The sequence below is a fragment of the Eptatretus burgeri genome, chromosome 17, assembly GCF_056783735.1.
Source record: "Eptatretus burgeri isolate ZD-2024b chromosome 17, Ebu_testis_v1, whole genome shotgun sequence".
NCBI lineage: Eukaryota > Metazoa > Chordata > Myxini > Myxiniformes > Myxinidae > Eptatretus > Eptatretus burgeri.
This window is the reverse complement of record NC_140977.1, coordinates 44,711,302-44,723,598: the sequence shown is the minus strand read 5'-3', so window position 1 is coordinate 44,723,598 and position 12,297 is coordinate 44,711,302. Positions and strand designations below refer to the sequence as shown.

The 12,297-nt window shown below is 38.3% G+C and overlaps 1 protein-coding gene across 1 annotated transcript in view; it reads right to left on the bottom strand.

The window, feature by feature from the left end:
* Nucleotides 1-12,297, bottom strand: part of LOC147009940 (uncharacterized) — a 71,121-nt gene that overhangs the window by 39,154 nt on the left and 19,670 nt on the right. Inside the window, exons 3-5 of the mRNA XM_085861215.1 lie at nucleotides 11,232-11,339; nucleotides 7,768-8,592; nucleotides 7,071-7,306 (exon numbers count right to left, since the gene is read on the bottom strand). Coding sequence (XP_085717341.1) covers nucleotides 7,071-7,306; nucleotides 7,768-8,592; nucleotides 11,232-11,339 — 1,169 coding nt within the window. The remainder of the gene's footprint in view (nucleotides 1-7,070; nucleotides 7,307-7,767; nucleotides 8,593-11,231; nucleotides 11,340-12,297) is intronic.

Sequence of the window (12,297 nt, the reverse complement as noted above, 5' to 3'; positions counted from 1 at the left end):
CAATTCAAATAAAGGATCGGTACTTTCATTGTGTAAAATGAACTAAGGTACCAATATGAATAAAGGATCGGTACTTTCATTGTTTAAAATGAACGAAGGTACCAATATGAACTGAAGAGCGGGACTTTAATTGTGTAAAATGAACTAAGGTACCAATATGAACTGAAGATTGGGACTTTAATTGTGTAAAACGAACGAAGGTACCAAAATGAACCAAAGGTCGGCACTTTGTGTAAAATGAACCAAGGTACCAATATGAACCGAAGATCAGTACTTTAATTGTGTGAAATGAACCAAGGTACCAATTTGAATAAAGGATCGGTACTTTCATTGTTTAAAATGAACGAAGGTACCAATATGAACTGAAGAGCGGGACTTTAATTGTGTAAAATGAACTAAGGTACCAATATGAACTGAAGATCGGTCCTTTAATTGTGTAAAATGAACCAAGGTACCAATATGAACTGAAGATCGGTACTTTAATTGTGTAAAATGAACCAAGGTACCAATATGAACTGAAGATGGGTACTTTAATTGTGTAAAGTGAACTCAGGTACCAACATGGACCAAAGATTGGTACTTTGTGTAAGATGAACTCAGATACCAATATGAACTGAAGATTGGGACTTTAATTGTGTAAAATGAACGAAGGTACCAAAATGAACCAAAGGTCGGTACTTTGTGTAAAATGAACCAAGGCACCAATATGAACCGAAGATCGAAACTTTGTGTAAAATGAACTAAGGTACCAATATGAACCGAAGATCGGTACTTTAATTTTGTAAAATGAACCAAGGTACCAATATGAACCGAAGATCGGTACTTTAATTGTGTAAGATGAACCAAGGTACCGATGTAAACCAAGGGTCAGTACTTTAATCATGTAAACTAAACCAAGGTAACAATATGAACCGAAGATCGAAACTTTGTGTAAAATGAACTAAGGTACCAATATGAACCGAAGATCGGTACTTTAATTGTGTAAGATGAACCAAGGTACCGATGTAAACCAAGGGTCAGTACTTTAATCATGTAAACTAAACCAAGGTAACAATATGAACCGAAGATCGAAACTTTGTGTAAAATGAACTAAGGTACCAATATGAACCGAAGATCGGTACTTTAATTGTGTAAAATGAACTAAGGTACCAATATGAACCGAATATCAGAACTTTAATTGTGTAAAATGAACCAAGGTACCGATATGAACCAAATATCAGTTCATTGTGTAAAATGAACCAAGGTACCAATATGAACCGAAGATCAGTACTTTAATTTTGTAAAATGAACCAAGGTACCAATATGAACCGAAGATCGGTACTTTAATTGTGTAAGATGAACCAAGGTACCGATGTAAACCAAGGGTCAGTACTTTAATCATGTAAACTAAACCAAGGTAACAATATGAACCGAAGATCGAAACTTTGTGTAAAATGAACTAAGGTACCAATATGAACCGAAGATCGGTACTTTAATTGTGTAAAATGAACTAAGGTACCAATATGAACCGAATATCAGAACTTTAATTGTGTAAAATGAACCAAGGTACCGATATGAACCAAATATCAGTTCATTGTGTAAAATGAACCAAGGTACCAATATGAACCGAAGATCAGTACTTTAATTGTGTAAAATGAACCAAGGTACCAATATGAACCAAATATCAAAACTTTAATTGTGTAAAATGAACCAACGTACCAATATGAACCGAATATCGGTACTTTAATTGTGTAAAATGAACCAAGGTACCAATATGAACCAAATATCAAAACTTTAATTGTGTAAAATGAACCAACGTACCAATATGAACCGAATATCGGTACTTTAATTGTGTAAAATGAACTCAGGTACCAATATGAACCGAAGATCGGTACTTTGTGTAATGAACTCAGAAACCAATATGAACTGAAGATCGGGACTTTAATTGTGTAAAATGAACGAAGGTACCAATATGAACCAAAGGTCGGCACTTTGTGTAAATTGAAACAAGGTACCAATATGAACCGAAGATCAGTACTTTAATTGTGTGAAATGAACCAAGGTCCCAATTCAAATAAAGGATCGGTACTTTCATTGTGTAAAATGAACTAAGGTACCAATATGAATAAAGGATCGGTACTTTCATTGTTTAAAATGAACGAAGGTACCAATATGAACTGAAGAGCGGGACTTTAATTGTGTAAAATGAACTAAGGTACCAATATGAACTGAAGATTGGGACTTTAATTGTGTAAAACGAACGAAGGTACCAAAATGAACCAAAGGTCGGCACTTTGTGTAAAATGAACCAAGGTACCAATATGAACCGAAGATCAGTACTTTACTTGTGTGAAATGAACCAAGGTACCAATTTGAATAAAGGATCGGTACTTTCATTGTTTAAAATGAACGAAGGTACCAATATGAACTGAAGAGCGGGACTTTAATTGTGTAAAATGAACTAAGGTACCAATATGAACTGAAGATCGGTCCTTTAATTGTGTAAAATGAACCAAGGTACCAATATGAACTGAAGATCGGTACTTTAATTGTGTAAAATGAACCAAGGTACCAATATGAACTGAAGATGGGTACTTTAATTGTGTAAAGTGAACTCAGGTACCAACATGGACCGAAGATTGGTACTTTGTGTAAGATGAACTCAGATACCAATATGAACTGAAGATTGGGACTTTAATTGTGTAAAATGAACAAAGGTACCAAAATGAACCAAAGGTCGGTACTTTGTGTAAAATGAACCAAGGCACCAATATGAACCGAAGATCAGTACTTTAATTGTGTGAAATGAACCAAGGTACCAATTTGAATAAAGGATCGGTACTTTCATTGTGTAAAATGAACTAAGGTACCAATATGAACCGAAGGTCAGTACTTTAATTGTGTGAAATGAACCAAGGTACCAATTTGAATAAAGGATCGGTACTTTCATTGTTTAAAATGAACTAAGGTACCAATATGAACCGAAGATCAGTACTTCAATTGTGTAAAATGAACTAATGTACCAATATGAACTGAAGATTGGGACTTTAATTTTGTAAAATGAACTAAGGTACCAATTTGAACAAAGGATCGGTACTTTCATTGTGTACAATGACCCCCCATTTATTTTTTAAAGTCTGGGAATAATAATCAAAACAATAATAATAATAATAATAATAATAATAATAATAATAATAACACAAACAAAATCAAAACAGTTGACTCAAAAAATTTTTTTTAATGACAAAATAAAAATAAAAATCAACAAACTCCAATTTTTCAAAGTAACCCTCCTCCATCCCAAAATGACTTCCCATTTCCACCCCCCTCCACTTTTTCCTCTCACCAGTGTACCTGAGCATCGCGACCCTTGCATCAAGGGAAGCTCTTCCGAAGAATACGCATCAGTTCACAACCAGTGTACATCAACAGCCAACTTGTACCAATGTTGCACAACCCAACAATCATTCAGCTAATGAGATCTTCAATATTGAACTCTCAATGAAGGTAATAAGTGTCAGATGATCTAAAGGGTGTCATGAAGACTATTTCACAGAGACAACATGTGTAAGGTTTGCCCATGTGGATTCTGTTATGCACATTCTTAGTAGATATTGACCTTTTTACAAACAGGGCACCAGTTTGGCTTTTTGCTCATGTGAATTCTCTCGTGCACTTTACGGCCCAAGGTTGTCAAGAAGCCTTCTTTACGAAGAGAACACGTGTGGGGTTTTTTTGCCGGAGTAAATCATCTCAGGCGTTTTCAAATATGAAGATGTTGCACAAGCCCTTTCATGGACAGAGCATTTATATGTCATGTGACTTCTCTCATGTTTCTTCATATAAGATAATGTCGAAAAAGCCTTCATGCAAACAGAACACGTGTTTTTACCCATGTGCATTTTCTCATGCATCTTCATATAAGATAATGTTGTGAAACTTTTTTGGCAAACGGAGCATGTTGGTTTGTCCGTGTGCATCCTCTCATGCATCTTCATACAAGATACGGTTGAAAAATCTTTCTTGCAAACAGAACATGTGTATTTGCCGACATGCATTTTCTCATGCCTAATCATGTAAGATGATGTTGAAAGAGCTTTCTTACAAACAGAACACGTGTGTTTGCCCGTGTGACCATTTTCATGCCTTTTCAGAGATGAGGAAGTGTTGAAGGATTTTCCACAAACAGAACACGTGTGTGGCCGTTGTCCTGAGTGAAGTCTCTCGTGCTCCTTCATATATGAGAAATATTGAAAACTCTTTGCACAAACAGAACATGTATATTGCCCTTCACGCGTGTGAATCGTCTCGTGCGCTTTCAGATCAGTTAAACCTTTGAAGGCTTTTTCACAAACAGTGCATTTAAAAAGCCCTTCGTTCAAATTATTTCCCACATGTTGATCAAATTCACTTTTGCAGATAAAAGTGGAGTAACTACAATCGGTCTTATGCTGTGGCGATCCCTGGTGGCGCTTCTCCGTTTGGGATTGTTTCAGAGTGACATTATTGCAGAAAGAAGACCACTTTGAACACCTTTCACCGTTCACTGTGCTCTCTGTAAGGATAATCCACAATAAGAAAAACAAAACAAAATGTTAATTTCTGGAACAGATGATATTTTTCAAAGCTGAACAAGTGAATACATAATACTTTGGTTTACGAGTAAGTCAATATGACGAATAGCATTCCATCCTGTTCTTTTCAATTTGCAGAGTTTGAGCGTTTATGTCGTCATTTGAACGCAGTTTCCAAATTGTATTTACAACGCACTATGTGGATTGATGTGCACTTTTTTCAAGAAAACCGTGAAATGATGATAAATCGTTCAAATAATGAAATTGCCAAAGAATGTCCTTTTTGTCCCCAACCCATCCAACTACGTTACCACCTCACCCACCGTTTACTGCACTTTGTATCCTTTGTGTTACCGATGGGTCACATTTGCTTCTATATCCATCTTGTCCACCCCTTTTGTTCTTTCTATCCCCTCATAGTTACCTGCATCCCTTGTTTGTCCATATCCATCTATTCCCCCCTTCTCCACCTGCTGTTCTTTTTGTTATGCTGTGTCTTGATCCACTCTGTGTTCTCGCTCTTCCATGAGCCTTGACTATATTTGCAAAAAAAAAAAATTCTCATTCATCTTTGTCGTGGATTGTGGGGTGGAACGGGGTGGGAGGGGATTGACACACTGCTAAAAATATTTCGCAAGAAACATTTTCTCCTGGTTTTCTGGTTTCAAGAAACCTTTTAGGAAAATTATTTTTGGCAGTCCATATGCTACTTCTGTTTCCCAATTTATTGGAAGAATATTTTGAAGTGACAGCTGGTTTGGTTGTATTTTGTTGTTGGCTTCGTCGCAGTTTTATTTCAATTATCCTTGCTATCATTTATATTTTGAGTTGTTTTCAGTGCTCATCGACTCCTGGTCTCTCTCTTAGATTTCTTTTTGTTTCATTATATTTTTGAGATTCTCCTCTTTAGCTTTTGGCTTCAGTTTCTCCTCTTGAATTTTTCCATTTGTCCCGTTTTCTTTCTCAGATATTCTCTCTGTCCCTCGATTGTTTCCATGGCAGTGTTTGTTTTCTGTTTGTGGGACCTGGTCTATTCTCTTGCAGCATTGTTTTCCCGTTACTTTTTTCTTGAATGAACAGTGCTGCTGAAAAGCACACATTATTGATTTCCTTCAAAGGGATGACATCGGTGTAATTAGATCCTTGTGGAGGATCTCTAAGTCTTACTCACGTTGTTGTTCTTGTGGACTTTTTTGTTTCACAGCCTACAGTTTTCATCGAAACCTCCTGAAACTTGGCGTATATATGTAAAAATACCCTGCGCAGACAGTAACGATCTCAGATTTTGAAAATTCCTCTTAGAAAAAAAGTTATGACGTCAAAATATCTGCGCTAATGGAAATCGCCTAAAAAATTATCTCCGAAACTAGGCAAGCTTTTTGAATTCTGTTTGCGGGAATCGAACAGGGCATTAGCAGAGATGAATTACCGCACATATGATACATCACTATGACGTCATATCAATTTTATGAGGTCATTCCTATTTTTTGTTTTTTGTTTCACTTGTTTCACAGCCTACAGTTTTCATCGAAACTTCCTGAAACTTGGCATATATATGTAAAAATACCCTGCACAGACAGTAACCATCTCCGATTTTGAAAATTCCTCCTAGAAAAAAGTTATGACGTCAAAATATGTCCGCTAATGGAAATCGCCTAAAACATTATCTCAAACTTGGCAAGCTTTTGAATTCTGTTTGCGGGAATCGAACAGGGCATTAGCAGAGATAAATTACCGCACATATGATACATCACTATGACGTTGTATCAATTTTTATGACGTCATTCCTATTTTTTGACATTTTTTGTTTCACAACCCAGAGTTTTCATCGGATCTACGTGAAACTTGCCATGTATATGCAGAAAGCCCATGCACAGGCAGTAATCATCTCCGATTTTGGAAATTCTTCCTAGAAAAAAAGTTGACGTCATTATATCGCCGCTAATCGAAATCGCCTATACCATTATCTCCGAAACTAGGCAAGCTGTTTGAATTTTGTTTGCGGGAATCAAGCCGGGCATTAGCACAGATAATTTATCGCAAACCTGATACATCCCAATGACGTCATCATTAAGAGGACGAGGATCTTAGCTCATTTGAGCTTGTTTTTTTGAGTGCTTGGTTTGTTCTTCTGGCTCATGATTTTGGCTGTTTTTTGTCTATTCGATGGAGTCATGGTCTTTCTCTGAGTGCTATCAATCTCACCTCTATTTTGATAGCCAACTCTTCTTCCAGTTGGCACTGATCATCATCTTCATTTTTCCTCTCCACTTTGCTGTGCCTCATTGTCTTCCTCTTCATTATAATCTTCCGTTCTTACTTTCATCCCTTTTGTCTGTGCATGTGGCTCGGTTCGTCAGCTTGAGTTGTTTTCTCTCTTGAGTTAGGTCTGCATCATTTAATTCAGTTCTACTCTGCCCGTGCTGTTGGCCTTTCGGTGTCGAGCTGTGATCGGAATTCTCATCCAATTGCACAGCTTCCCTCTCTTTTCTTTCATTGTGACTCGGCCCTCCCTACCTTCTGCTTTGGGTTTCTCGTGGTGCACCCGCCTTTCGTCTCTGCATCTGCTGTGCTGTCACAATCTGTTGGGTATTCCTGTTTAAAAGTTTGTACAGTACTGCGAGACTCATCCAAAGTGAATGTCATATGCGTCCATTGTGGCAATGGTAGAAGCTCTCCATTTGCTAATGACCATTCACTTATAATTGCATATTTCCCTTGTTCATCTCTTAATTTTGTTTCTGCATCTGTGACTGTTTAATGTTGGGTTATTGTTACTTTCATTGAATCAAGTGTTGTTCTACCAATGTGGTGTTTATAAGGGCAGTGTTTCAAAATGATGGTCATTTGCATTTGTTTGCACTTTCTCATCTTGCACCACGTCTGACGTTTTCCATAGCACAGTGAAATCCATGTTTCTTCCTTTGGCTGTTTTTTCTTCTTTCATGAAATTATTTGTTCTGCCATCACTTGTCATGTCGTTAACTGCTTTTTGGCTGGCTTCATTAGTTATGATCCTTATTTTGTCTTTGGATAAGCATTTGTGGACTGCTGATTGCCACTGTGGTAAACTCATTAACTGGGACTGTTTCTGGTTTGGCAGATATTTTGACTTCTTCAGTTGGTCCATGAAACGTTTTCCCTTTCCTTGCATTGCCATGCCTCCTGAGCAAAATACTATTGACAGTGAAAGACGGTCTCATTGTCTTCTTCTACCGAGCATGGGTCATGACGTGTCCACGGCAGGTCGAGCCGTCACGGAATGATTTATCACAGTGACTGCACTTATATGGCTTTTCCCCAGTGTGAATCCTCATGTGTATCTTGCAATGTTCATTCTTACTGAATGATTTGCTGCACACAGTGCACTTATATGGCTTCTCCCCAGTGTGGGTCCTTATGTGTACCCGGCGTTGTGCATTGTTAGCGAATGCTTTGTCGCACAAAGCACATTTATAGGGCTTCAGTCCAGAATGGGTCCTCATGTGTACCTGGCATTTGTCATTATTACGAAATGATTTTTTGCACAAACTGCACTTAAATGGTTTGTCTCCGGTATGAATCCTCATGTGTGCCTGGAACATTGACTTCCATTTTAATGACTCATTACAGATAAGGCACTTGTACGGCTTTTCCTCAGGATGTGTCCTCATGTGTGCCCGGTAGAGTGAGTTCTGCAGAAATGATTTGTTGCAAACATGACACGTGTATGGTATTTCACCAGAGTGTGTCCTCAGGTGATTCTGATAGGTTGAGATATCAGGGAGTAATTTAAAACAAATACAGCACTTTAAATGATTCTCTGAAGCATGGGTCCTCAGGTGTATCAGATAGGTTGAAATGCAACCAAATGATTGACTGCATACAGTGCACGTGTGAATCTTTTCAGAAGTGGGAATCTTCATCTGTTCTTGTCGATTAATACTTTTCTGCTGATAATCCGTAGACTTCTTGCGTCGCTGTGAATAATTTTCAGTGAACGTTACAGTATTCTTGGTAAATGACCTTTCATTGAACCAAATGTTCGGAGTGCGTCTGTCTGAAGATTGGTCAGAAAAAAAAGATTTGTCACAGGGATGCAAAAACATCATCAACACATGAGGATGCATTTTTGAAACAGCCATGAATCAGGAAATTTACACTTTCATGAAAACTTCACCTGGAAGCCAATCAATGTATTTCTGAGCAAACCATTTACCCTTGGAAATGCTTTACCCATGCGAGTGGGGAGAGAGTGGAACAAAAGTGGAACAGAATGCAAAAGTTTCCATGATAAAACTTATTGATGAGACTTCAGGGACCGAGACGGACTTGTGTCGAGATCTTTACACAAGAACCTTCATGGTCACATTGGGAAATTAGCAGGTGTTTATGTCTTACTCTTCCGTTTGAAGTGTTGGGAAAATATTGTTTATTTCGTACAAAATAAAAAAAAGTTGATTAAACCCTACTATTATAATTGATTAAAAATAACGAAATGAACATAAACACTCAAATGTCACAGGTTTGAATATTGTGGGTTTTGACAAATCCCAGGCAACATATTGTGTTCCCATTTAGTTATTGCAGGACTTCATTTTACCAATTGCGGTTTTTGACTTGAGACGAGTCATCATTTACATCCATATGTATGATTACCTCCCATTAAGAAGCTTTTGTTGTTTGTCGTGCACCGTTAATAAAAGCGCTCACATTTAAAACAATGGACAAAATTAATTGTGCCAAAAGGCAGAGGAAGGATATGATGGGGGAAAAAAAATTGAGTTGTTATATACGTTGGTAAGAGGGGAAAGTGCGGCATCTGTGGGCCACCATGATGGGATCAATGAATTTACTACGCGGTATATCTGTGAAAGCGAGTAAAATATCCATAAAGGAGAGTCAAGTATCCGTGCAAGTGTTTTCGCCAGTGCCCGGCAACGCACAAAAGTCTCATTCCAGTCCCGTGATCCTTGTATTGAAAGAATGGAAAGAAACCCTAAAATGTTTGGATCAAGGATAAAACACAGAAAAAGGTGCTTTTGAGTGGACCGGTGATATGGGAGAAATCATTGCAGATTTACCAACGTTTCCACGAGGTGGGACCAAAGGCTCCAGTTCAACTACAGCTGCCCACATGTTCCAGCAAGGGCTGATTTGAGAACTTCAAAAGAAGATTCGGCCGACATCATGTAAAATTAGTTAGGGAAGCAGCATCGGTCGCCCATGATGCTGCGAAAAACTATCCACCGCAGCTCAGGAAACTAATCGAGGCGAACGGATTTATGCCGCAGCAGGTTTTTAACGCCGATGAGACGAGATTATTCTGGAAGTGGATGCTATCTTGTACCTTTCTGTCCAAGCAGAAAAGATCTGCTCTGGGGTTCAGAGTGGCTAAGGATTGGCTTACCAGCTTCCGATAATGCAACAGCAATCATAAGTTCTACATCCGCATCTTTCTAACCTCCACACCTTCCCCACTCCGCACTCTCACAGCATCATCATCATTATCCCGAGCTAAGTCTTGTGTTTTCAATTTACGGCAGAGTACAGCATGTAATACTCTTATTATTATGCAAGTCGCTGTTTTGGAATAAATTAAAAAAGGTAAATGTCTTGTGTTTTTGATTATTTTATTAACATGTTTAGTTCAATTTTAACATGCTTTACATGTATATTTCAATTGTGATGTGTTTATTTTTAGCTGCCACCCACCTTCCTCTATATATTCTCAAAGCCCAGGAACCTAACCCCCCCTCCCCTCCCGTTTCCCATCGGCCCTTGTTTTTAACTATCCCAGAATTTTCCAGGAACGTAACCCCACGATATTTGAGGGTTCACTGTATCTTTATTTGACTGATTATATCACATCAGTGTTTGAGTAATGTGGAGTCCGGTAGGGAGACAGATAATTTATCAAAAGAGCGAGTCTTCCCTTTGGAGAAGTCTCACTTATAGAAGTCATGAACATGAATACATCGGCTCCACATTCTACAGTCACGGCTCACGGAAATAAGTAAATGAATATACCTCAATCATTTTCCATTGCCATCAAATTCATTTTGATTTCCTGATTTATATTCCTATATTATACAACTCAGTTCAACCTGGCACTTCTTTACACCTGATTTGGTTGTACATGACACCACAAGTTCCTGTATTTCAACAAGACAGTGTGTCCTAATTGATTCAAATCACCTACTGCAGCAACTTGGGTGAAAGGAAAAAAAATTATTTAATCTTATTTTGTAGTTTAACAAATGTAGGAAAAACAGTTTTGTCATAGAAAGATTTCTGGTGGTGTATTCACTATTCACGATGTGGTTGTGACAATATCTGTTCAACAGTGACAAGAATTACTGATTGAGGGTGAGTGAATGTTTTATCACAAAGCACACACCACACATCAGCCTCTGAGAAGATCTTATCATTGTTTTTTCTTCCAAAATCACCAATCGCACACCTTACAGTAAATTGATCTCGAAACACAACCAAGACAACTCTCATCAAACCTCTCGTGTCTTTTTGATGCCGAGGTTTGACTTTCTAAACAAAATCCTTTTGAGAGCAAACTTTGATCTTTTTCAAAAGGGAAATGATCTTGATATTTTCGAGACTAAATAAATCTGAACAAGGAGTAACGAGAAACAGCAAATTCAAGGTACAATCATTCTATACTTAACAAGCCTGTGAGCTCACCATTGGCGTTGCAAGAATCTTCACTCAGCTCTTCCTTCACACAGATTGTGTTTGAAGTTGGAAGGGAGTTATCATGGAGACATCTCCCCTCAACTTGATCAGTTTCACCTGCACAACATCCAATGTTGGAGCAGTACAGCATTTTAAAAATTCAATGAATACCATGTCCAGCATTTATGATTGCTTTTGAATGCAATGAATTTTCATATTCAATACAATAACTCAGCTAATGCAAGAAAGAGCGAGGAGAGAGGGGGCAAAAGAGCAACATACTGGCAGTGTGACCGGAGGTGGATGCAACAAGTAAGGGAATGATGAGAAAAGAGTGGAGGAAACCTGCAAGTAAGAGGGTTGGATTATATTGGATTAATGGGGGTATAAAATATTGCAGGTGGGGATGGAAGATTACATCAGATGGTGGAATATCACAAACTTGATTTCTCAATGGAAGGGTGGAATCAAACATCCAAAGGAAGGAAGTTTCACAAATGGGTGAGAAGAACAAAAAACGAAGAGTGAACTCCATGGTCTAAGCATGGATTTCAGGATTTTTCCAATTGAGGATGAAGAGAAGAACGCATGTGTCCAGGAGCTGGAGAGGGTTGGGGGTTGAAAATACAGAGGAAGCCCAGACTGGAGGAGAAGAGGTGGTAAAAAAATTTTTTTTAAACAGAGCCAACTACTTGTTGGCAATGTGAGTGCAACAAGTCTACTTTTTCCTCAACACAGATGATGAAAGGATTTTGACAACTTGAGATTTGACAATTCCAGAGACCAATGCTTTCTGCCATGCCAGCCCAGAGGGGATAGCAGTACTCCACTGATATGTAGAGAAAGGATTGCAAGTTGTGAAAAGTTCTGATTTTTAAAAAGGAATGACATTGAATGCACCCATGTATCATTTCAGAGGTGGGATCTGTGGCTGATTTTTCAGGCCATCTTTGCTACTGCGTCTGCCATGGAGATATAAACCTGGTGTTGGCTGAATGTTTTGGGATCCGAGCATCCTGAGTTCAAATCCTGCTTGGGTGTTGAATCAATACCAGGTGGGGTAGACTCTGCCCGT